This window comes from Sardina pilchardus, chromosome 6 (assembly GCF_963854185.1).
Source record: "Sardina pilchardus chromosome 6, fSarPil1.1, whole genome shotgun sequence".
Taxonomy (NCBI): Eukaryota; Metazoa; Chordata; class Actinopteri; order Clupeiformes; family Clupeidae; genus Sardina; species Sardina pilchardus.
Genome location: NC_084999.1, coordinates 16319577 through 16343949, shown reverse-complemented (window position 1 = coordinate 16343949; position 24373 = coordinate 16319577). Strand labels below are relative to the sequence as shown.

General features: G+C 40.6%; 1 protein-coding gene across 1 annotated transcript; it reads left to right on the top strand.

Moving 5' to 3' along the window:
• The first annotated feature begins 3032 nt into the window (after nt 1–3032).
• On the top strand, nt 3033–13268 carry LOC134082745 (trafficking regulator of GLUT4 1-like). The gene is made up of 2 exons (XM_062538689.1): nt 3033–3633; nt 12285–13268. Exons 1-2 carry the CDS (start codon nt 3193–3195, stop codon nt 12432–12434), a joined length of 591 nt encoding a protein of 196 aa, XP_062394673.1. The 5' UTR covers nt 3033–3192; the 3' UTR covers nt 12435–13268.
• Nucleotides 13269–24373: the final 11105 nt, after the last annotated feature.

Below are 24373 nucleotides of genomic sequence, written 5' to 3'. Positions count from 1 at the left end.
GTTGACATTTGTCTCAAATGCCCCACCTATGCGTGTCGTTTGAGACACATAGGAGGGGCAATTAATACAGCATGTTTTAAACAGAAACTACTGACCTTACTCACGTTTTTATGAAGCATATCGGACAACATACTAGTGTACTCGTCATCCCGACAATGTCACATTATTTCTCGCAATATAACTAGGTCAAACAAACATTTTTGTCCCGTGCGTAACTTCTGATCAAAAAAAAAAATCTACCGCATGTAATATTTGTTTCCCTCACTTCGCTGAATATCTGTGGATTCATGTCATACACATGTTTTGTTCATTCAAAATATATGTTGTTCATTCAAACAAGTTGTTAACTCAAATCAGTTGTTGTTCCTCGCAAAACAGTTATTAATTCGGTGATTTATAGATATTGATCGTGTAATGTGGCCACATCCGGGTTATAGCGTTAGGGACATTTAAACAGCTGTACCAATTGAACCTCCAGCGACTACTGACACTTAAACCTGTTTTGCTTCTAAACTTCAAAACTATGACATTGCATACTTTAGGGTCTGTTTAAGTACGAATTCATCTGTTGTTTGATCATATTATTATTGCATGGCACCCAAAATAGAACTTTTGATCACAAAAAAACTACCGCATGTAAGATTTTACTTACCGTAGACGAAAACCGGTTCCCGCTAATAACTTTTGAATGGCGTGACGTAATTTCACGAGATTTGCCAGGATTGGTAGGTGTTATGTGCTAGACGTAGTGTCAAAATCTGACGGCTCAAGCTTGGATGGTTTTCGAGGAAATCGCTGTGTATCAATTGCCCCATGTCCCAATTGACCCGGCGCTCCCCCAATGTTCTCTATGAATGAGATCCGGTGTTCCTTTGGAGATGGGAGAATTTTACAGAAGGGAAACCATCGGAGCAACACACATAAATCAGGCCATCATGATAGAAGGAGCAGACAGCTCAACACAGCTTGTTTTAAAAAATTAAAAGATACGAAGGCACTCATCTAGTAGAAATGTTAAAAAGCCTTTATTCTACTTGGCAATTCATTGATTAACAAACGTACTCCGATGCGTTTCGGCTGGAAGCCTTCGTCAGGGAGTGAACAGTCTCTGTTCTGAGGTAATTGATCATTTTGTGAAGGTTATCAGGTGTGTTAATTGGACCAATCAATCAACCAATGAGCTGCTCCTTGACAAAGGTGACCATGGCTGTCTGAGATAACAATATCTCACCCCGCGTACACTGTCTCCGTCCGTCAACGGATCATGGAGGTTGGATCTGCCGTATGTGTATTTGCATACACGTGATCTGATTGGCTGACGGATCCGTCGCTGCCTGAAAAGTTGAACATTTCTCAACTTTCTTGACGGAGGCAACGGAGCTGAAGCGACGGACGGACCCACAATGCATTTCGAGTCCGCCCCATGCAAAGTGAATGAGATCCGTTGACGGACGGAGACATTAGGCGCGTTCAAGTTGGCTGCGCAGCACAAAAACTGCGCAGCACAAGATGCACGTGGTTAAAAATCTGTCCACGATGGTCTAGATGGGCGTGTTTTCGACTCGGCAGTCGGTATCACATGGCCTCAACTTATCGCGGGAGCAAGGCGTGGCCAGGCGGCTGCTCCGCAAAAGAGCAGCCGGTCTGGAGGTACTGCGGAGAGCAGCGGAGCCTAGACCCTGCCTTCATGACGTCAGGTCTTTGCCCTAATTGGCTTTTACATCCCTGACGTGTGTGCAGGTGTTTAGATGCCTCCCCATATCCACAAGAGTCCGTGCGGGTCCGTGCTTTGTGATTCGTCACATGGTCAAGTCTAGACCACGGGAAGTAGAGAGTGTACAACTTCATAGCAGCGTTTGTATCCCTGCCCCTGCTGCCGCCAGCAAATCTCGCTGCTGCAAAAGGTCAACTTGAACGCGCCTAGTGTGAATGCAGGGTCAGACAGCCATGGTCACCTTTGTCAAGGAGCAGCTCATTGGTTGATTGATTGGTCCAATTAACACACCTGATAACCTTCACAAAATGATGTATATCAATTACCTCAGAACAGAGACTGTTCACTCCCTGACGAAGGCTTCCAGCCGAAACGCGTCGGATAGTAGAATAAAGTAGAATAAAGGCTTTTTAACATTTCTACTAGATGAGTGCCTTGGTATCTTTCAATTTTTTGGACACTTATTAAGCCTTTGACCAAAGAGCACCATCTAGCACCACATTTTCCAGGTAGCACTCCAGCTCAACAATCTTTCTTTGTACAGCTTGTTTTAACTTGGAATAGCTATCAGGTTATTTACTATCAAAATGTGTAGCCTCAGCCTGTAACACTATTCTCATGGTTTTAGATGTAATACATTCTTATGACCATTAGTGTGGAATGTTTAGGAGTTAACTGTAAACTGTGAGTAAGGGGGCAGGGAGTAGTGGATAGCAGGTCATTGTAATCATTTCCAACCGTCTGACTCTCTCTCTCACTATCTCTCTCGCTCGCTCTCTCTGTGTGTGTGTGTGTGTGTGTGTGTGTGTGTGTGTGTGTGTGTGTGTGTGTGTGTGTGTGTGTGTGTGTGTGTCTATTCACATGACAAAGTACAAGGTAGAGGTCACCACCATATCTGTTTTGTCCAACAGGATCATCCAGATATTTTTTTTTCACTTCAAGTGGAATTGATTTGCCTAACTGCTATTGTTTTGAATGGAATGGTAGGGTTTTTATTTCTAAGTTATGAAATACTTGCTTTGTTTAGACCTGCAACCACAACCAGGGCTTTGAAACTGTTTTGTGAAGAGTTTCACATGCTCCTTTACTGGGATGTTGATTTTTGGTGCAGGTCACCTTTGCACCACAGAGGGGCGTCTGTTTTTTAGACATTGACTTTTTGAATGTTCTAGTGACTTTCCCTCCTCTCCCCTCTAACCCTCCCTCCCCTCCTGCCCTCTCCTCGGCCCGCCCTGCCAGGCAGGGCCCATTCAGGCAGGGCCTCTGCATGGGGGAGGGGAGAGATCGAAAAACCAGGAGGAGCATAAGGCTGGCCAGCCAGCGCAGCAAATAGCACTCAGGAAGCAAATGCAGTGTAGTTTGCTCTGCAAGAAGAGTGGAGAGAATAGTTAGTGAGGTTAGGAAGAAGATAGAGAGAAGAGAAAAGATTGATTAAGGAATACTTACACTCATCCATCAGAAGCAACCCTAAAGGGAAGATGGATCCCAGCAAGGCCTCTGCTCCCCCTCCTGGCTGGAATCACGATGAAAAAGCAGGAATGGCTCATCCACCACCACCCTACCAAGACCATCTTCAGTACCCAAATTCGGGGGCTTACCCACCCCCAGGGGCCATGCACCCCCAAGGGGCCTACTACCCGCCTGGGCCTGGGGGTCCTCCAGCAGGAGTCCACATGGGCCAGCCTTACCCTCAAGCCCAGTACCCTCAAGGCCAGTATCCGCAGGGCCAGTATCCACAGGGCCAGTACCCGCAGGGTCAGTACACCCAAGGAAACACGGTTATGGTCCAGCCTACGACGGTGTTTGTGACCCACTCACCTCTCACCCATCCGGTGCCGGACTACTTGGCTTATTCCATATTCACTCTGTTGTGCTGCTGCCTCCCACTTGGCATTGCAGCCCTCATCTACTCTATTTCTGTGAGTACCCTGTGTGATCCAAACCCAAACCCAAATGTGTGTGCTATTACAGCTCAGTTTAGAAAGAGGTAAAAGTTTCAATGTTCTTAGAAAGATTTCTGTTGTGTTTCAATGAGTGCCCTATTCAAAATATACTTCTTAAATATGTTTTTAACAAGCAAAACACAACTGTTTGTTTGCTTATCTTTCTAAGTGTCTTTTGACACAATTTGACTGGCCCTCAAGTTGTTGTATGATTCAGACAGATATTATAACCTATATAGTGCTCCCTCTATCAGGATCACTGAACCTCAGGAAAGGAAACTGGTCATCCTTTTCTTTCTTTCCTGTTAGTTTTTCTTGGTGCCTTTCTCAGTGAAAAATCCCAGCAGTTAAAAACAGCAGCAAACCCTCATGGAATAAGTGGAGATCAGAGGAAGTTGTTGGAGCAAAGAAAGCTACTCAGCTTACAAGCGAGAGTTAAGGAAACACTGACAGTTTGGATGTTAGAAAAAAAAGCTGTTATGGGCTTCTGTCCAGCATTCCATGAAAGAGGGAGATGTGAGAACAGCAACAGTGATGAGGACACAAAGAGAGTCCAGGCTCTCATTTGTCACGCCTCATACTGAAAGTGCGTGGATGAAGTGTGGGGGAGGTGGTTACTGCCAGGAAAAGGAGTGGTTTGTAGAGACTTGTATTATTGTTGTTTGTACAGCTGTTTGTTTATCGATTGGGGTCAATGTGGGGGAAATTGCTACAAATGTTTTATGTAAGAGCTTCAATAGTGTCACTTCTCAATAATGATTTCTAAATTTAAAGTAATTTCTAAATCAATAGTCAAGCTATACATGTGCTTGCTTACAGTACTGAATGATCACAAGTTATTCCATATCCTATTGACAAAAAGTAAAACATTCACATTGTATCAACAGCTGCATCCAGGTTTATCATTAGTTCACAGGAAGAATTATACATCCCCTTTGTGGGTTTATGACAGGAAAAATACTCATAAGCAGCTGTCTGTCAGTGTCAAAAACCTCGACACATGGACATGCTAATGCTAATTTCATCCCTGCCTGCTAATTATTCTACAGTAGAACAAAACTTGGGGGAGTGGTAGACTACTACAGTGTTTTAAGTCTTACTTAAGTTAGCTTGATGTGCTGACAGTATTTGCCATGGCTTTAATGGTCCCTTGTAAACTGTCAGAAAGTATATGTATCATCTGGTTCCAACAATAGAGGTTTGGGGTGGCAAAGAGTAAAGCAAAAGGGAATGAAATGCGTATTACTGTTAGGACTAATCTTCATTATCTACCAGTTTGGAATTGATCTACAAGCAGGTCTCGATAAAGGCCTAACAGGATCTCTGTTTAGGCCTGTAGCACACTAATATGTGCTGCTGTGTGTTATATCTGGGGAAGTTTCACAATTTTAAGATGTAAGGATCATACTAAAGTATGTTTTTGTCATTGGCAGTGATTGAGTCCAGAACTTGTGTATCGCTAAATGTTCATGTATAGTTGTTTATCTGTTTCTTGTGACACAGACAAATCAGATATCACAGGACATGTCTCTAAAACTAAAATTAGCTTTCTAAAATTATCCAAGCCATATTCTACTGACACTTTCTCTAGCAAAAGTACCATGCTCATTAAGTTTTTGTAGTTATATGTTCTGTGATTAGCCTATTTAGACACACAGTCATATAGTCTGACATAATTGTGTGTGCATGCCTGGTATGGGCCCACATGCAGACCGAGATAATTCAATTTGAACGTTGTTGATATGTTCGAACTCTACACTTTTAATTCATCCCCCCTTGTGTTAAGAAACGATAATTGGATATCTTTTGGATAATCCATTCGTCTTGTGAATCAGTTTTCTGAACAGTGCGATCTGAACAGTGGTGAATAGAACTTGCTGAAAATCCACATGGCATTGCATTCTAAGTGACGCTACAAAGTGCAGACCTCTTGCAAGGCTGTTGAACAATACCACAACTGTGGTAGTTTGGCTGAAAACAGGCAGTGTGCAAAGAAATCACGTGCAAACATATCTCAGAGTGTCATTCGGAAAGTCCCAGAGGGGTTGATTATGGATAGCAAACTGTTTTGTTTTTTTCACAAGAAGAGGAAGAACAAGAATTGTAAAGGGTATGGTTATGGCTGTATTGTGACTATGTGTGTGTGGGTGTATGGGTGGGTGGGTGTATGGGGGGTTTGATATCAGCTCTTATGTCAGAGACTTGCTTTACTGTACTGGGCCTGACCAGGGGAAAGGAAGGCACAGTTCTAAAGAGAGGCGGGGTCATTGACTGGAATTTCACCACACTCTCACAGAGGATCTTTTCAAAGTGTAGTTGCAAAGCCATGGGGCCCATTTCAGGGTGTGCGTGTGTGTGTGTGTTTGTGTGTGTGTGTGTGTGTGTGTGTGTGTGTGTGTGTGTGTGATTAGTAAATCTAGCCATATCTGGAGGTCGGAAAGAAACTGCTGTTCTTGGTCATTCCAGGAAATGGGAGGAACTAGAGATCACAAGTTAGTGATGCAACAATAGAAGTGGCCGGATTATCTATGTCAATAGAAGTTGCTAGGAGACAGCTCTCGTATTACCTTCGCTGGGTTAGGGCCACTAGTCCCTGCTGGGAAATGGCGTGTGTTGTCACATGTGCAGCTGGAATGTCTGTGAGGTCAATCCAACAGTAAACCTTCCAAAGAGCAGTTTTTTATGTGTTGGGTTTACGATCAAAGTAGACGACTTCCCGTCACTACAGGCTTTTGAGAATTATACCTGTAATGAAATAATTAAAAAAAGTATCACCCTGATGATTATGGTTATGATTATGATTATAGTTGTGGCTATGGTATTTAGCAGGTGCTTTTGTCCAAAGCCGCAAAGCGACATACAAATAACAACTTATGGTTAAATGCAATAGTGAATTCAAAAGTTGGTAGTACTACATAAATAAGGAGAATAGCAACAGGCTAATAAACAACAATGTCAATTTTATCGATAGCCTAATGAAACTAAGTAAATATTATAATATACAAAGCATAATGCATACGAAACGCTGAATAAACTAAGCGCATGTTGAGCAGATATCTTTAGACCCCTCTTGAAAGACCCAAAACTATCACAGGAACGGAGAGCACTGGGCAACTCATTCCACCAACAAGAAGCCACTGAGGAAAAGAGTCTTGAATTTGACCTACTGTAGCATTTATAGCTGGTCAACACAACAGACGCTCATCTGCAGTGGGTGGTTGGGGATACAGATTTAAAAGTCATAAAATAATGTCTGAAATCTGAAATGTGATTGTCACCACTAATATTTGAAGAGAATCCATGAATTCCGGAATGAATAAAGGAGAATTCTGGCCGTACTGTAGTACTGTCTGCGTAGCAGATGTGAAGTGGTTAGGACCAGTTGAAAGGACAGGCCAAAATGAACGATGTTCTCACACACAGAGAAGGATGAGGTACCTGCAACTCTGTTTACTGGACACAGAATAGGACGGTTTAGAATGCGCGCATGCACAGCGGCCTCTCTCCCATCTACTTTGCAACTCTTATATCGGTAACTGTAAATAATAAGTGACAAGAATCCAATATAATACGATACAGAAGTTATACAATATTAGAAATAAATAACAAGTTCATATACAATACAGGTAGGCCTATAATAGGCCCCGTAGACTATGCCTTTATCATAGGTTTTGGCTGAACACAGGCCATACATAGAGCGAATCATGTAATAAAATATGCACTATGGCATATGACAGGCTATATACCTAGATGTAAATAGATGACAGAACCCACTTCATCTTAAAAGAGAACCATTAGATGTTTACCTGGACACAGAATGAGGCAGTTTAGAATGCCAGTCTCTCACCATATGACAAATAGGCCTACCAATAAAACAGTATTTTAACTCATTTTAAACCTTATTTCCTTATTTTCTTCCGATAGAAACGGCATTATTGAATGGAAATCACCTGAAAACAATGTCATTATTAATCACTTGTTTTAGGGAATGTTTAAGAGAAATCAATAAAAGAATTCAACCAGTGGTTCCCAACATTTTAACAGGCATGTACCCCCTGAGACATTATAGATCTTCCTGAGTACCCCCACACCACCAATTGTTAACAACACGTTTTTTTAATTATTAATATTCATTCGTATCAATTTTGTCACAGACAGATCTCACACACATTAGGCCTACAACACATGTCCAAGATCTCATTAAAGCTATTGTTAACTTTTCACATACTGATAACAAGTATTGCTTTTCATATATTAATATTGTATATTTTCTTAACTTCTCTGCTATAAAGTAATAATTAAAAAGGAAGCACATTAACAATAGTTAAAATTGGAGTAAACCACACAGAATAGGCCCACCTCTCCACCCACGTCACCAATCAATGTGAGGGATGTGCCTGGATGTTCTTGCATAATGCAGCGATGTTAGGCCGAATTGATGACAGTTTCAGTCTTCGATCATTTTCAACAAACAGTCTGTACTCTTTTAAAGGCAGACCAACGCTGAGAATCCAGTCTCGCATAATAAATACGTTGTAGCAAATGGCATCAACGTCTTAATAGCTCGGTTTGCCTGGACCGGATAGGCTACTCTGCCCGCAAACTAACCCAGACATCTGTCACTGTCTTCTGACCGAACTCTGATAGTTTTAGTTTGCTATGATAGTGTCTTGACCTGAAAAGCTTGTCCCGACAGCAGGTGACAGCAGCTCCTTTGACGTTTCTGTTGTTGCTGCGTGAACCCGTTGCGTTTCAGCCATTTATCCATCGATTGCAATTTTCTTTGTCAAATAGGCTAGTCCAGAGCCATATAGTCCAGAGCCATAGTCGAAGTTTACGTGCGACAAATAGCAACATTTATTATGACGCCGAGCTGTAATCAGCGCTGCAACAGGCTGCTGTAAAGCTCTACTTTACCATCTCTGTCTCCACTCTCCAATATTTAGTTAATGCGGAGAAAATAAGTTTTTAATGTGCAGTGCAAATGCGAAAGTTAAGTTACCTCCGTGGGATATAAAAAACGTTTGGAAAGGCATATGATTTTGATATTTTTTTTCACGTAGCCTACCCCCTGAAATCGGTCCACGACGTAGGCCTACCCCTGGGGTACGCGTACCCCAGTTTGACAACCACTGGGCTAAACAATTATCTAAGTCCTACATAAAGTGGTTGGCATTCAGCAACGTGTGGAAACAATGTCATAATATTCTGTTGTGCACATTATTATCATATTGTATCTGTTATTACGTAGTAGGCTAATGTTTGAAGCTTTGAAAATAGCTGAAATAGTTTTTACTGTTATTTTTACAGTGTAGGACTGTAGTTGCCTGGCTATGGCTGCAGCAACTCTAGAACCGATTGTTTTCAGGTTGGGTTTTCGTAGGCCTGCTGTAAAAAATACTGAGTCTATTTTCTTCAAATCTTATAGTGCTGCTAACTTCTTCTCCTTAGTTGCAAAGTGGATGCTTTAACTAGTTGAAAGCTGTGATCTACTCAAGGAGAGCAAATTCTAACTTCTCTAGGCTACCTGAAATGGGAGCAGTTTATGGGGATGAGTCTAAAGAATTAGACAGAACAGCATAATAGTAATCCGCATAGGTATCTACAGAGGCAAATAGGATCGTGTCGAAACCTCAGGATGGTGTTTGTTTGGCCTTGTTGGATGTTTTGATTGGAGTATGACTAGGCTGATTACTGATGACTGAAAACTTAAATCTTTCTGTGAATACAGTTCTTTGCCGGGTCATTCTACAAAACAAATTGAAATGCTGGTCCTTTGCAGATCCCACAGCATAAATCATTTAATTTAAAGCAATAATAATATAATTATAGAGTATATATTCAATAAATGTAGACTGAGATTATAACACAGAGTCTATTGATGTAATGTTCTGTTTTTATATTTTTAACAGTTTATGCCTTTTAAATGCGTGGTCCTGAAAATTACCTGTCTCTCTGATCATACAGTATATGGAAATTAAGCTGTGCACTTTCATTAAGCTTTACTTTTTATGGATTCATCAATACAAGTTGATTAATGCTATTAAACACGTTTTGGGTAAGTTGAAAGGAATTGAAATAATATTGAAATACATTTAAGCAGATTTTCATCACCCAGATTCTACCTTTTCTATAATGAGTAAACAGAAAGTAACACATACACATACAGTAAATTAATAAAAGTTAAGAACGTTCATACATGTTCATTTGGTAAGGAGTCTTTATAGCATTTGGTACCCAACTTGTCCAATTACAATGCAAATACAGTATTATGCAGCAGACATGTGTCTACCAAAGTCACAACTACTAAATATGGTGCACTGTGTATAGTCTAGGCCTACAACTGCCAGTTCTGAAGGGTGTTTTGACTTGGCTGTCAGCTGTTTTCTCTTCTAATTTTAATAGAAGGCATGAGGCTGCAGGAATAACTCCAAAGCCACTGGCCCTAAATAGTTTCTCCCTGAAGTTTGTAGTGCATGACGTTCTTTCAGTGTCATTGTCTAACAAATATAATTCAGATCTGCACAACCCCACTGGAGTTGAAATTGAGTTAGTAGGGATTACCATAGTAACATAACCGTAACCGTAACCCATGAACCTATCATTGACCATGTGTTTATCAACATTAATGATTTACATGTATTTAGCAGACACTTTTATCATGGATAGATGTAGGCCTACTGTGCCAAAACAAAGGAGGATGAATGCTACAGCCTATTTTTGTCACTATAAAATTTGACTTCAACTGAACATGTCAGATGCACAAATGCTATAAGGATGCCCATCAGTCTGTAGAGAGACAATATCTGCTACAAATCATCAAAACATACTCTACATCTTCTTTAGAATTGCCAGTCAGAAGACCTTTATGCTGCCAGCTTGTTTGCTAGAATTGATTATCTAAATGATTTGATCAGTGAGTGTATATGTCTCGCTGTATAAGATGACGCTTGTTGGGTTGAGATATTAAGCTATGCAGTGTAGTCAGTGTTGTCTAGCATATCTTCTTTTTCTGGGCATTTGATGCATACGGATTTAGGTCTATTATGATGCACACTCTGCACCTTAGGGCGCTTTCACACCACTAATTCGATTATTTGGTCTGCTTCAGGCAGTGAAATTGTTATTATGTAGCATATACTACAGTGAGGTCCGCTTTCACACCAGAAAACGAACCAAAATTGGCCTGATTGATTTTTCCTCAATGTTTATCTTCCGGTAGAAATCGGCACCAATTTTGACTCACTATTTTGACCTACAGTCTATGGTTTGGACCCCAGTTCGCGTTCTCACCAGAGGGACCGCACCAGAGGTCGACTTTTGGTGCGGAGTCAAGCGGACCGAGACCTCCTCTTTTTGGAGGTCTCGGTCCGCTTGTTTTGGTGCGCACCCGAGTGCGATTAATGCTTTCACACCAACTGAAACGAACCGAACTAAGAGGTCTTGGTACGAATGGACCGTTTGGTGCGCACCAAACGATGTTGGTGTGAAAACACCCTTACAGGCAAATTGATATACTCTAACTCTGTAAAGTGTAAACTCTGCAAACATCATATTTTATATGTAAACCGGAAGGGGCATGCTGTGAGCCTTGTTGGTGATTGAGGCTATGTGTGACTCCGCTCTCTGAGTGAATCATTTCAAGAAATGTTTAGAGGCTACACTGGTTAAGCCAGAGGTTCTCAGTCTTATTCAACTCCCTCTCTGTCAGTGTATAGGCTAAGGACACATGGCTCTATTTTATTTAAAGCTCATCCGCTGATATCAATATGGATTGAGTACTAACTATTCTGGTCCCCTCAGAGCGCTTCAGGGTGTTTAGAGCAAGCTAGAAGACATGAAAATCCCACTTTAATTTCCCAACAGTGAGCTTGCGTAAAGTATGACGAGTCTAATATGAAACATCTGCCAGCAGCTGGTCACAATTACTGAAGAATGTTCTCCTAAATAAACAAAGAATAAGTCTTACAAAGAGGGTAAAATGAAAAAAGAGAAAATCTACAACAGATTCAAAAAATGATTTATTGTTTTTACAACTGGTTTTACTTGATGTCATCATTGGAAATGAAAGATCCAATTTGCTCAACTTTTTATTATTATGCTCCTTTTGTGTTTGTTCTTCGTTCTAAACAAATGTTAAGGGCCTCGCCCACACAGATACATTTTGTGTGAGCTTGTGTGTGTCACCCTTTGAGGCCTAGGCCAGGGGCTTGACAGTTGTGCAGCTGCTCAAAGATGTTAAGGTGTGGAATTGGAGGTTATGCTAGGGGATCAGCACATGCTGGTGCTGTGGAGCTTAATTGGGTGTGGACTTTCTGTGCAAGAATGCGCTAAAATAGGATCACGGATGTGGTTTTAAATTTGCACTCTGTAATTTAGGTCAGTTTGTTAGTCTGTAACTCTTAAAATGTTTGCCAAGCAGTGGGTTCTACTGCAGATGCATTCAATCCAACTACAGAAAAGTTATTTGGTTCTTCAGTCTAAGAAGAACACTGTACTACTTATCGTCATCTTCTTTACATCTGGGAGTTTGACATTCTAAAAATGATGAGTCACCAAAAACATGCTTCTTGTCTAAGAAATCAGCCCTCATAGTGACATGAGTATTTTATTGTGTATTTGTGCAGACTCGTGAAGCCAATAGCCGAGGCAACCGACCAATGGCTGAGAAGAACTCCCAAACAGCACGGAAACTGAACCACGCCGCCGTCGGCATTGGCCTCACCATCCTCATCCTCTACATCGTCTCGATTATCGTCTTAGGTGGTATCCACTAGTCCTCTTCTGGAAAGTTCCAAAGGGATGGCTGTCTTTCCAGCACAGCGGGATTACTTGTTATGTCTTCATTGTATACGACTTAGTACACAGCATGGATGTCTTGTAGGTTTATCTGAGGAGACCGTATTTGCCAAAATATGACTCATGCCATGATTCACATGGATGAAGATAATGTAGAAGTTCAACTAAAAGTCATGAAACATGTTGTCTTTAGAAGTGCCATTGTCTAGGCAGTGATCTTCTGACTGCTCAGAGTGTGGTAGAGCATCTTTCTATACATGCACCACTTACATAGCTCTTTTGAACAGTTCATTTCCAATTCATTTCCAGAGAAACTTGATCATATTTGTATAGGTTCTAACAATAACTGACCATATGCATTTGATTGTATGCCTTATGTCTGTTCAAATTATTCTGCGATATTCATTTTGATGTGAAAGTGGCATCCAAAAAGTAGTGTCCTGACTCCTGACCAAAATCAATCTATGTTTAGTTGAGAATTATAGCATCACATTGTAAACTATTGAAAACTACAGTATATAAGATGGTTTATTTGAAAACATGTCTCCCTTTTTTGATATGTCTCATGTTTTGGTATAGATATTATGAATGTTATTTTTGGGGCAGAATATTATTGGAGCACACATTTTATTCAGAAAAGCCAAAGCCAGACTTCACATCTTACACCGTATGTGCATTGGATCACAGACTGAACTAAACGTTCATCTGCCCACTGTCTGCACACCCTTGAAAATCATATAAATCTATTCTGTTCCACAAGTATTCTGTGTATTCTTGTGTAGGATAAATAAACACACAATACTGCATGCAAATACGTGTACTATTGCCATCTTTTTAAAGAAAGTCTTTATTATATTATGATATCCCCTCTGTGTTCCCTTTCCTTCATCATAAAATGAATGTAGTAGGCCTATGTGACATTGCACAAGGTTTGCCTCGTCATTACAGAGGAGGTTGCATGAATGTCATTTAGGAAAAAAGGGAAACGAAATACCCATGTGGAAGTCTCTTCTTCCTGTTTAAAACATAATAGCAGAGATATCTATTTTAGGAGTAAGATCGAGTGTGCACACTGCACATGCAATGCTCCTCATTACCCTAACATAGAGTCACTCCTGATTTTACAAACCACAACACCTTGGTTGTTTGTGTTATATTTTTAGAATGAAGTCTTAGGGCTGTGGCACAAGCGGCTATGGTGTCCATACCACACTAGAGCTCAAGTGGCCATGGCAACCAAAGTTCGAGTCAGACTGTCCCAGACGCTTCCCCATTTCTTTCTCCCACTTCCTGTCACTCTTTTACCGTCCTGTCTGAATAAAAGCAAAATGTCCCTACATATAAAAGACGAGTATTACTCCATGTCTATCATATTATGATGAAGTAATATACTGTATTTGCATTGAAACATTCAATGTATTATTCACCAAAAGGTTTTTGAATAATAAAACGTCAATTTCTTACAGGCGAGCCATGAAACATTTGCATATCATTCACTTGATTAATTTTTTTTTGAAAACATTTATTTATAACGGCTAAAAAACACCTCAGCCAACAAGTCACAGTATATAGCCATCACCCTTTGCAATGCTGTCAGTGAGATCCCTCCCCTCTTTTGGTGAAAACAAAAGCTTGAAAGAGAGAGAGAGATAACTTACACTTCCCTTTACATCAGCTACATTTATTGTGGCCTTCTCATATGAGAATCACGACAACATTTCAGTGCTTCAATCTTGCAGCCAAAACAGAGAGCTGGGTTATCTTAGCGAAACGGGAGGGGATGAACATCCTCTTTACAGAGTGGCCATATAATAAAAAGTATTTTAACCCTTCCTTACTGGAGGTAGTTTATTATACAAGAATAAAAGAGGGCACAGAAAAATACAAAATACAGTTTATAATTCCTTCTAAATTTTTCCTCACAAAGAGGGTTACATGTATAAGAACAGATATACAGGTGCTGGTCATATAATTAGAACATCATCAAAAAGTTTTTTGTCAGTAATTCCATTCAAAAAGTGGAACATGTATAATAGGCTATGCATTCATTACACACAAACTGTAAATGTTTATTTATTTTAATTTTGATGATTATTAATGACAGCTAATGAAAATCCCAAACACTTGACATTGACAAAAAGTAAAAATGTCAGACTCAGACTCTGAGCATCTTTTTCTCACCTTTTTATGTTTACGCTCTATCTGTGTAAAGCATGTTGTTTAGTTCTGATTGGCAGGCTTAGTGTTTCTTTCTCTGAAGGAGTCTTTTTGGTTAGCTCCAGAGCCATAGAAAGAGATACTTGCGACTCTTTCATATCGCCGCCACAGGATCAAAAGTTCCAAAAAACCTGCGCTGAAGGGCTGAATTACAGGAGGGTGGGATGTAGGCCTACTTCTGGACGCTGGAGGGTGTAATCAATTAACTCATTGATACTGACCAAGAGATTGGCTGATATTAGTTCCAAAACTCTCATAACACGGTATGTAGCGGAAAAAGCCCTATAGAGGTCTATGCAGTTTTATCTTTGTTTTATCTACCGCTCTGGTTTGGCTATGTGAGGACCCTTAGCAGGCTGCTTATGTGTCTGCACCACATCCTCTGCAGGTTTCTTTGGTCAAGTGTCCTAGTTTCAGTTTGGTTACACAAGTACAGCGCCCTCCACAATTATTGGCACCCCTGGTTAAGATGTTTTCTTTAGCTTCTGATAAATTCATTTTTTTTCCAAATAATATAGGACCACAATGAAAAAAAGCGTAAAATCCAACATTTAATACAAGTGCATTTATTTAGAAGGAAAAAAATCCCACATTAAGAAATAATTATTTTACATCAAATCATGTGTGCCACAATTATTGGCACCCCTGATGTAAATGCTTTGTACAACCCCCTTTTGCTAATAAAACAGCACCTAATCTTGTCTTATAATGTTTCACAAGATTAGAGAAAACAGAAAGAGGGATCTTCGACCATTCCTCTTTGCACAAAATCTCCAAATCATCCAACGATCTGGGTTCTCTCCTCTGCACTCTCCTCTTCAACTCACCCCACAGGTTTTCAATGGGGTTGAGGTCTGGGAACTGAGATGGCCGTGGTAGGAGCTTGATACAGTGTCTGGTGAACCATTTCTGTGTAGACTTGGCCATATGTTTAGGGTCATTATCTTGCTGAAAGACCCAGTGACGATCCATCTTCAGCTTTCGGGCAGAGGCCACCAGATTTTGATTTAAAATGTCCTGGTATTTCAAAGCATTCATGATGCCATGCACCCTAACAAGGTTCCCAGGCCCTTTGGAAGAGAAACAGGCCCACAGCATCACCGATCCTCCCCCATACTTCACAGTGGGCATGAGGTGCTGTTCTGCATACTCATCTTTTTGTTATGCCAGACCCACTTAGAGTGTTTGTTGCCAAAAAGCTCTAACTTGTCTCATCTGACCAAAGCACACAGTCCCAGTTGAAGGCTCAGTACCGCTCCAGACGTTTGTGATTATGATTTTGAGTGAGAAAGGTTGTTTTCCCTGCATGCCTCCCAAACAACTTGTTGGCATGTAGATAGTGCCTGATGGTTGTTTTGGAGACTTTGTGACCCCAAGATGCAACCATTTGATGCAATTCTGTAACAGTGAGTTTTGGAGATTTTTTTATTTCACTTACCATCCTCCTCACTGTGCGTGGTGGCAAAATAAACTTGCGTCCTCTTCCAGGCTTGTTTACCACTGTTCCAGTTGTTTTAAACTTCTTAACGATTCCTCTGACCATAGATATGGGCAGGTGTGCGAGTGGCTATTTTCTTATAGCCATTGCCTTACTTGTGAAGGTCAACACACATCTGCCTTACTTGAACAGTGTGTTCCTTTGTCTTTCCCATGTTGAAGAGAAATGGCCTCTGTGTCACGTCATATTGATAGCCCAGGGAAACAGGATGTTAAGAATTACTAATTAAATGTTCCTACATACTCTGATTGACTTTGTAAACTACTGTAGAAATGACAGAAATGACAGAAATTCTTTAATTACATTTATTTCCAAGGAATTGTTAGGGGTGCCAATAATTGTGGAACAGGTGATTTTATGAAGAATAATTATTTCTTAATGTGGGATTTTTTTCCTTCTAAATAAATGCACTTGTATTAAAGGTTGGATTTAACGCTTTTTTTCATTGTGGTCCTATATTATTTGGAAAAAAATGAATTTATTAGAAGCTAAAGAACACATCTTAACCAGGGGTGCCAATAATTGTGGAGGGCGCTGTATTTTTCATACACATTTTCTATTCAAGCTTCGGTCACAAGCATTTCCTTCATACATTTTTCGTCACACATTTTTACTCAAATGTGAACATATTTCTATCACACCTTAGTCAGTTTAGTTTTGATATTACCTGCGACGGACTCAAGCTATTTAAGTAGGCTATGACATGGTGACAAACCTCACTGATGACAACTCCCTGTCCACTTACAAGCAGTATGCCAACACAATGGCACTTTGGTTCAAGAGAAGCCCACTGGAGCTTATATCACCATGACTAATCTTTGATTGGATCTTTGAACCGATCTTGAATTTCCCTTTGGGGATCAATAAAGTATCTATCTATCTATCTATCTGGGTCATTCCACGCCAAATCAACCAGAGCCCACGCACTTGCGTCTCAAAAAAATCTGAAAAAAATACCATGTGTGCCTATGTTACCCAGGAGACACTCTGTAAAATGTTTTTGTGTGAAGATCAATACTTTTCAAGTAACAGCCAGTTTTACAGGGGGAGGGGGGTGTCAAATTTGTTCTACCTCTTTTTTTTGTCAAAGTTCACAAGCTCATTGCTCAAGAACTAGAATCTGTAGGAGGCTCAAATTTTGCAGGCTGGTGCATAAATAGGAATAGTATGCAGTAAAATCACCACGAGTAGTCTGGATGATCCTGCATGGTCATAACAGTCCCTCAAAGTTGATCAAAATGTTATTGGAGTTCTTGGCTGGGCTCTGTTTAGGCTTACAGAAGACATATTTTTACTCAACATAGGCTCTTGATTTTTTTTCTCTTATTGAGATCAGTAGAAACACTCTCCGGAAAAGCAATGAAGAGAAAAGAAAATCCATCAGGGACCGAACAGCAGACCTCACAAGTTTGAAAAATAAATTTGGATCTCATATTCAGAGCACCCTAACACCTAGTGGGAATATACAAAGTTTTTTTTTATATATTTTTCTATAATCTGCATTACCTCTTCTTTTTCAAAACACCAATTTGACTTGTCTTATGCGAATCTTTCTTTTTCATTTTCCACCCTAAACATGGACAAAATGCACCATTGAGATCAATATGTTTTGTCCCCACCCGGCAATTTCAGTGATTCAGTGATTTTAGTGGCACCTAGTGGTTACTCTATACAAAACAAATCTCTCAATAGATCTCTATGGTGTATTTTGCCCTTGTTCAGGGTGGGAAATGAAAAAGAAAGATTTGCATAAGACAAGTCAAATTGGTGTTTTTAAAAAGAAGAGGTAATGCAGATTATAGAAAAAAATATAAAAAAAATCTTTGTATATTCCCACAAGGTGTTAGGGTGCCCTGAATATGAGATCCAAATTTATTTTTCAAACTTGTGAGGTCTGCTGTTCAGTCCCTGATGGATTTTCCTTTCTCTTCATTGCTTTTTTGGAGAGTGTTTCTACTTATCTCAATAAGAAAAACCCCCCAAGAGTCTATGTTGAGTAAAAATGTGTCTTCTGAAGGCCTAAACAGAACCCAGCCAAAAACTCCAATAAAATTTTGATCAACTTTGAGGGACTGCTATGACCATGCAGGATCATCCAGACTACTCGTGGTGATTTTACTGCATACTATTCCTATTTATGCACCAGCCTGCAAAATTTGAGCCTCCTACAGATTCTAGTTCTTGAGCAATGAGCTTGTGAACTTTGACAAAAAAAAGAGGCAGAACAAATTTGACACCCCCCTCCCCCTGTAAAACTGGCTGTTACTTGAAAAGTATTGATCTTAGCACAAAAACATTTTACAGAGTGTCTCCTGGGTAACATAGGCACACACGGTATTTTTTTCAGATTTTTTTGAGACGCAAGTGCGTGGGCTCTGGTTGATTTGGCGTGGAATGACCCATCTATCTATCTATCTATCTATCCAAGGAATTGTATTGCTATAGGGGCCAACTGCTTGATACTCCTCACATTCCACACCATTGAGACTAGAATGGCAAGTGGAACAGGTTGCAAATTTCAAGTACCTATTTTGAGTGTACAGTAGGTGTAGTAGGGGGTTGGATTTTTGTATGTTTTTATATTACTTTTATTATATCCTGCCAGGGACTGCAGATATAAATTAGCCTCAGGCTAACTCTGGTACAATACATCAAATAGCAACATTTGAAATTGTACATGGTCCCTAATAAAAACTAAATAATAATAATAAGAAAAAGACTTTGATTGACCACCGTCTCACCTTCACCTTGACACCATTTACGAAAAGGCCCAACAGCGCATGTGTCTCCTCAGAAGGCTCTGACACCTGTCAGAGTCTGCCATCGCTTTCAATATCACATCTTGGTACAGCTTCCTGCAAAACAAATGCAAGAGAAAGTTGGCTAGGACACCATAGTACCTTTGTGGTTACATCATCTGTTTTAACTGATTTTCCATATTGAATGTTTTTGCATTTTCATAGGTGCTGCAGGTGGGTGCTACACATTGGTAGTGGTTAGCATTTGGTTTCCAAATGACATGCAGTCATTGATGGCAAAGGACATTCCTAAAAGTATTAACTATAATGATGATTACAGTTATAGGACAGGACAGTGCCACAGGACACAAGGTAAGGCAGTAGGAGCAAAAAACATACTTTTGTGGGTGGCGGCCGTCCACTCTCCCATGGCACTCACCAACTCTCCTGTGCCACTGGCCCATGGCACTCACCAACTCTCCTGTGCCACTGGCCCATGGCACTCACCAACTCTCCTGTGCCACTCTCCCATGGCACTCACCAACTCTCCTGTGCCACTCTCCCATGGCACTCACCAACTCTCCTGTGCCACTGTCCCATGGCACTCACCAACTCTCCTGTGCCACTGGGAACATGTGCTTGGGTGGGGATGGTGATGGGGATTTAGGGGATCCTTTTGAGTTTGATTGGGTGGTGGGAATCGTGGGATGATGGGGTGTGGATGGTGATGGGAGATTCGGTGGGTTTGGGTGGCTTGGGGAGTTTGATTGGGTGGGATGGTGATTGGGTGTGTGGGTGGTGATGGGAAATCAAAGAGGTTGGGGTGGAATATTGGTCCGGAGTCTCCATCAGGTACTGGGGAGTTTGTTGCGTACGCTTCGCTCTCAGCAGGTACAGTATATTCCACTTAGTGCATTCCATGTTGTTGTGGCTTTGTGGTGGCAAAGGAGTCAACAGAGGTCGGGAGGGGGCACAGGTACAGTACATGACCCTTCCTTTCTGATAGCCTTCCAGCAACTTGGGTTGGTGCTATCTCCCCATGCTCATTACATCCATTTGTTTGCTGAGATTTCGTGGAGTTTGACACCAGTGATAGACTTTCCGTTATTTCAGCAGCACCCATCGTATCATGTCCAGTGGACATACAGTAGCTGGACATTGTTGCTCTGGTTGTTTATGCTTCTCCAAGGTCTGCATTTCAGTGGAGGCTAGAGGGTGATTACCAGAGGGCCCCACACCAGGGGGGGCTCAGCATATCTCTGTTTCAGCTTGTGCAGTGTTTTGATTTAGACTTGTTGATGTCCTCATCTAGTTCCGAGAGAGGTGATAGTTTTGGGTTAAGATCTTGGCCCCAGTCCAACTCAGCTGTGTGCTATTTGGTCTGAAATATTTCCTGCAATTCCAGAAAAGGTGAAAATTGTCAATAAAATTCATCCCAACTAAAAAGCATGTTTTTTCAAGCCAGGTGTTTAAACTGAAAGCTTCCTTCTGCTGGGAGTGGGCCACAGATGAAAATTCCCAGCTCAAATAGGGCAGAGATATTGGACATATAGCTGCTCTTAGCAAATGTTGTTTGCTCAATAATGCGCTTACTGTAGTTGCATATTTTTACACCAGTTCTGCAAGTTCGTTTTTGTGTCAGACACTGAAACATTTTCAATCAACATACAATCCCATTCAAAAGTCTCATAGTAGAGTCGCCTATAGGACGAGGGTTGTGGGATGAATAGGTGCAGAGTGCTGCTTCTTGTCTGTGCCCGTCTTTGTAGTGGTTTGATCGCTGCCTGCTTTGGGTTTGTTCCCTGGGAAATTCCTCTCTTACACTACATCCTGGAGGTACTAATATCTGTTCCATATAGTTTTAAGGGCTCTGAGTTTCCCTTAGGACCACAAGCCCTATAGCAGTTTGCTGATCTGTCTGTATTTCTGAAGGCCTGGAGTTGACATCTGAGTTTACTCTGAGGTGCTGAGGTGACACTAGAAACACAACCAGTAGGGGGCATTGAGATCATTTTCACAGAAAGCAATCTCATCACCCCCTACTGGTTGTGTTCCTAAAGTTTAGAGTTGATGGAATTTAAATAATAATAATAATAATAATGAACAAAAAAAAAAAAAAAGATATATTTCTCCCATACCGGGAACTTAGTTGAATGCCTTCCATATGATATGCATTGCTTCTACTGGTCATACTTCATTTTTAGAACCAGTATGACTTGTTTTTTGATGGTGATAACTACAGTTGCATGTGACGTCACAATAGCCAGACACTTGCCAAGACAAATCTTGCTGTTCAACCCAACTGTTTCCTTCCTTCAGTGCTCTCAGGCTCCTCCTTGTTCTGTGTGTCTGTGTCGTGTGTGATTGATTGTCAAAGTCACTTTTGTATTGGAACGAAAGATTGGAACAAACATTCTCTACTATTTGGATAGTAGAGAGGACAGAGAGAGAGAAAGATCGTAGAGAATGGCACAGCACATCCACTCATCCACTATCAACACCATTGAGACTGGAAGGGCAAGTAGTGGAACAGGTTGAAAAGCACCTCGGTACTTTGATTGACCACCGTCTCACCTTCACCCTGCATGTTGACAACATTTACAAAAAGGCCCAACAGAGAATGTATCTTCTCAGAGGATTTGAGGTGAGACAGGACATTCTATGCAGAGAATACCAGTCACTGATAGAGTCTGTCATCGCTTTCAACATCACATCTTGATACAGCTTCCTGCCAAACAAATGCAAGAGAAAGCTGGATATCCAGGCAAACCGTAAACATCATAGGCAAATCCAACTTCATCATCCAGGATGTCTCCCACGCCCTCCACCAAAGCGTTGAGCCATTTCCATCATTATACTGTACAACAAATCCTTCATTCCCAATGCAATAAATACAGCATTTTCCAACATAGCAACATATTAGACAATAAAGCTTTTTGAATCTTGAAGAGCTCATTAGGGAAGGTCCCCCTCCAAGGACTCCACTCCTCCATGTTTGTGGGCGCCACCATCTTGTTCAACAAAACCAAAACACTTCCTCTGGGCAGGGCCTTTTTCCATTGCCACTTGACAGCATATGTCCCCCATACGCTTGGTGGTATTCATTTGGTTGCCACTCACCGCTTCATGCTACACAAAATGTAACCAAACCTGGCACCAAAGCCAAGGGTAAACTACAAAAGTTAGACACATATTTGTCTTATTTTCTTAAAAACTTGAATATTGCACCATTTAGCATTGTAGTGTAATCTTGAACTTCTTAAAGGAAATTGCAACCCTCAAGCAAAAGTAAACGGTCCTAAGGATGTATAAACTTAATAAAATGTAAGCATAGTAATGCTCTTTCTACATGACAGTGTATTCTTTGACAGTGTACATTTCAGACGGTGGGCATATAGTGAGTGACAAGCACTCACGACTTTATCAGATACTGTCTTTACAGTGCAGTGGACTGTGACTGAGTTTGAGCAGGAAAGTGATTTCAGTGTTGTGTTGCTTGTGTTCTCCAGCCCTCTGGCCAAACACATGGATGGACATATTTCTCTATGCTGGGCAGCAAATGTTTTGGGATTATGTATCACTATTAGAATAGAATTATACAGTATGTCTTTCCCACTCGCTTAATGTTTTTCTCTCCATTATCATGTCAAAAGAATACAGATTAAAAATAATGCAAATGAAAGACTAACTCAAGCAAATGATGTGTTGACTACATTTTGGTACACCACATGTCTTTACTCCTCTCTAATTTACTAGGTGGCAGCAAACAGATTCACAGATTATCAAGTCAATTAAGGTTAAAATGTGAGTATTGACTACAGTAGATCTTTGCTTTGTGTTTTAAATTAAGACTTGAAAGTGTGTTACATAACAAACTACGTCAGATCATGTCACAATTCAAAGTTAACCCAGTGACATTGCAGAATGGAGATGAACTGCTGGATGTTTTAGTATTTTGGGCTCCCTCTGCTGGTTGTTAGTGGCACAGCCTGAGCCTTGTACTTACTTTCACCATTATGACCATCATTTAGATAATACACTTTTACTGTTATCAATGATCATTTTATGATCTGAAAAGTTGCCATGTCTTCTGAAAGCAAAAGTCAGTCAAGTTTACAATGTCATTAGCCTTGTTGCCAGTGTGGGGGTGGCAATGATGATCTTGTTCTTCTTTCCCCTTGTTGTTCCACTGTCATTCACTGTCCAGAAGCCTGTAATGTCTGTAATAATAATTAATGCTACAATTTAGAGGCTATAAAATTGAGTCGCTGCAGTTTAAGGCCTACTATCTCTTCTCAATTACAACACCATTTACTCTAGTCTTTTGTTCTCACTATAGTCAAAGATTTCACACTTGGTCTTGTGCCGACTGACCGATAACAGGTGCCATTAGATAAGAGTAAGACTGAAGGGTTACACATGCAATGGAGGGCAACAGGTATTTACTCAAACCTCTTGGGCACCAGAGGACAACCTGTGAAGGTTACACTCACCTCAGTGCCTTGGAATTCCTCCTCACACAGGAAGGAAAGATCTCCCTTGATTGTGAACTTATAACAATGATTTAAATAAAGGCCAACAGAGCAATTTGACATAAACCAGGATTCACTGAGCTAGACATAGCAAGCCCACACAGCTCTGCTGAATCACACACCTCAGACAGTTTAACAGTGCTCTAAGAGTAGGCTAGCCGTGCAAAAGTGCTACGAAACCATTTAAGCACACAGTTTGCCAGAGATGTGCTATAGATGATTTATATAGAAGGAAAATTCTCTGTGCATTTACACTCAAGTAAACATGGAAAGAAGTCATGGTTAACTGATTTCTTCAATATGCCTTACTTTTGAAACATATACACAAATTGACTATTAAGTGCTAAAAAGTAAGCTTCTAATCTTTTAAGCCACAAAACTCTTTACATACTACTGTTTTGGAATCGCCTGCGTAACCCCATCTGAGTTCTACTATACAGTACTGAATGAAGGCTGAGGACCTTCTGTTTTAAAGCATGGTGTGAGTTAATATTCAACCACTGAACTAAGAATTGGCAGGAGTGGTAGGACACACTCAGTTTGTCTACACTTTAGTTTGACTCCAAAAGATATGAATTTGAGTGACAGGCAAGGGTTTGCGTGAGTGACCTACGCACAGATAAACAGTACGAAGTAGTGACAAAGGACAGCCATCTGACTGTCTGTGCCCTGTCACTGCGTGCCATGCTTTTAAGGCCATATTTCATTCATTCATTCAATGTTATTCAATGTAATTTTCGTTTGTGGGTGTACAATTGAAGGCAGCTATCATTTTCAATGTAGCCAAGATAGAAACATAAAATGATAAATATCATAACAACAGCCACTGAAATCACAACCATAATACATAAATAAATCAAATAAATTACAATTGACCCAGTGTAGATTAAAAAAAAAAAAAACAATTAGGCCTAAAATAATCAAATAAAACA

Coding starts and splice junctions, on each gene's coding strand:
- LOC134082745 (XM_062538689.1), top strand. CDS start 3,193: ATGGATCCCAGCAAGGCCTCTGCTCCCCCTCCTGGCTGGAATCACGAT. Junction 3,634..12,284: donor CCCTCATCTACTCTATTTCT/GTGAGTACCCTG, acceptor GTATTTGTGCAG/ACTCGTGAAGCCAATAGCCG.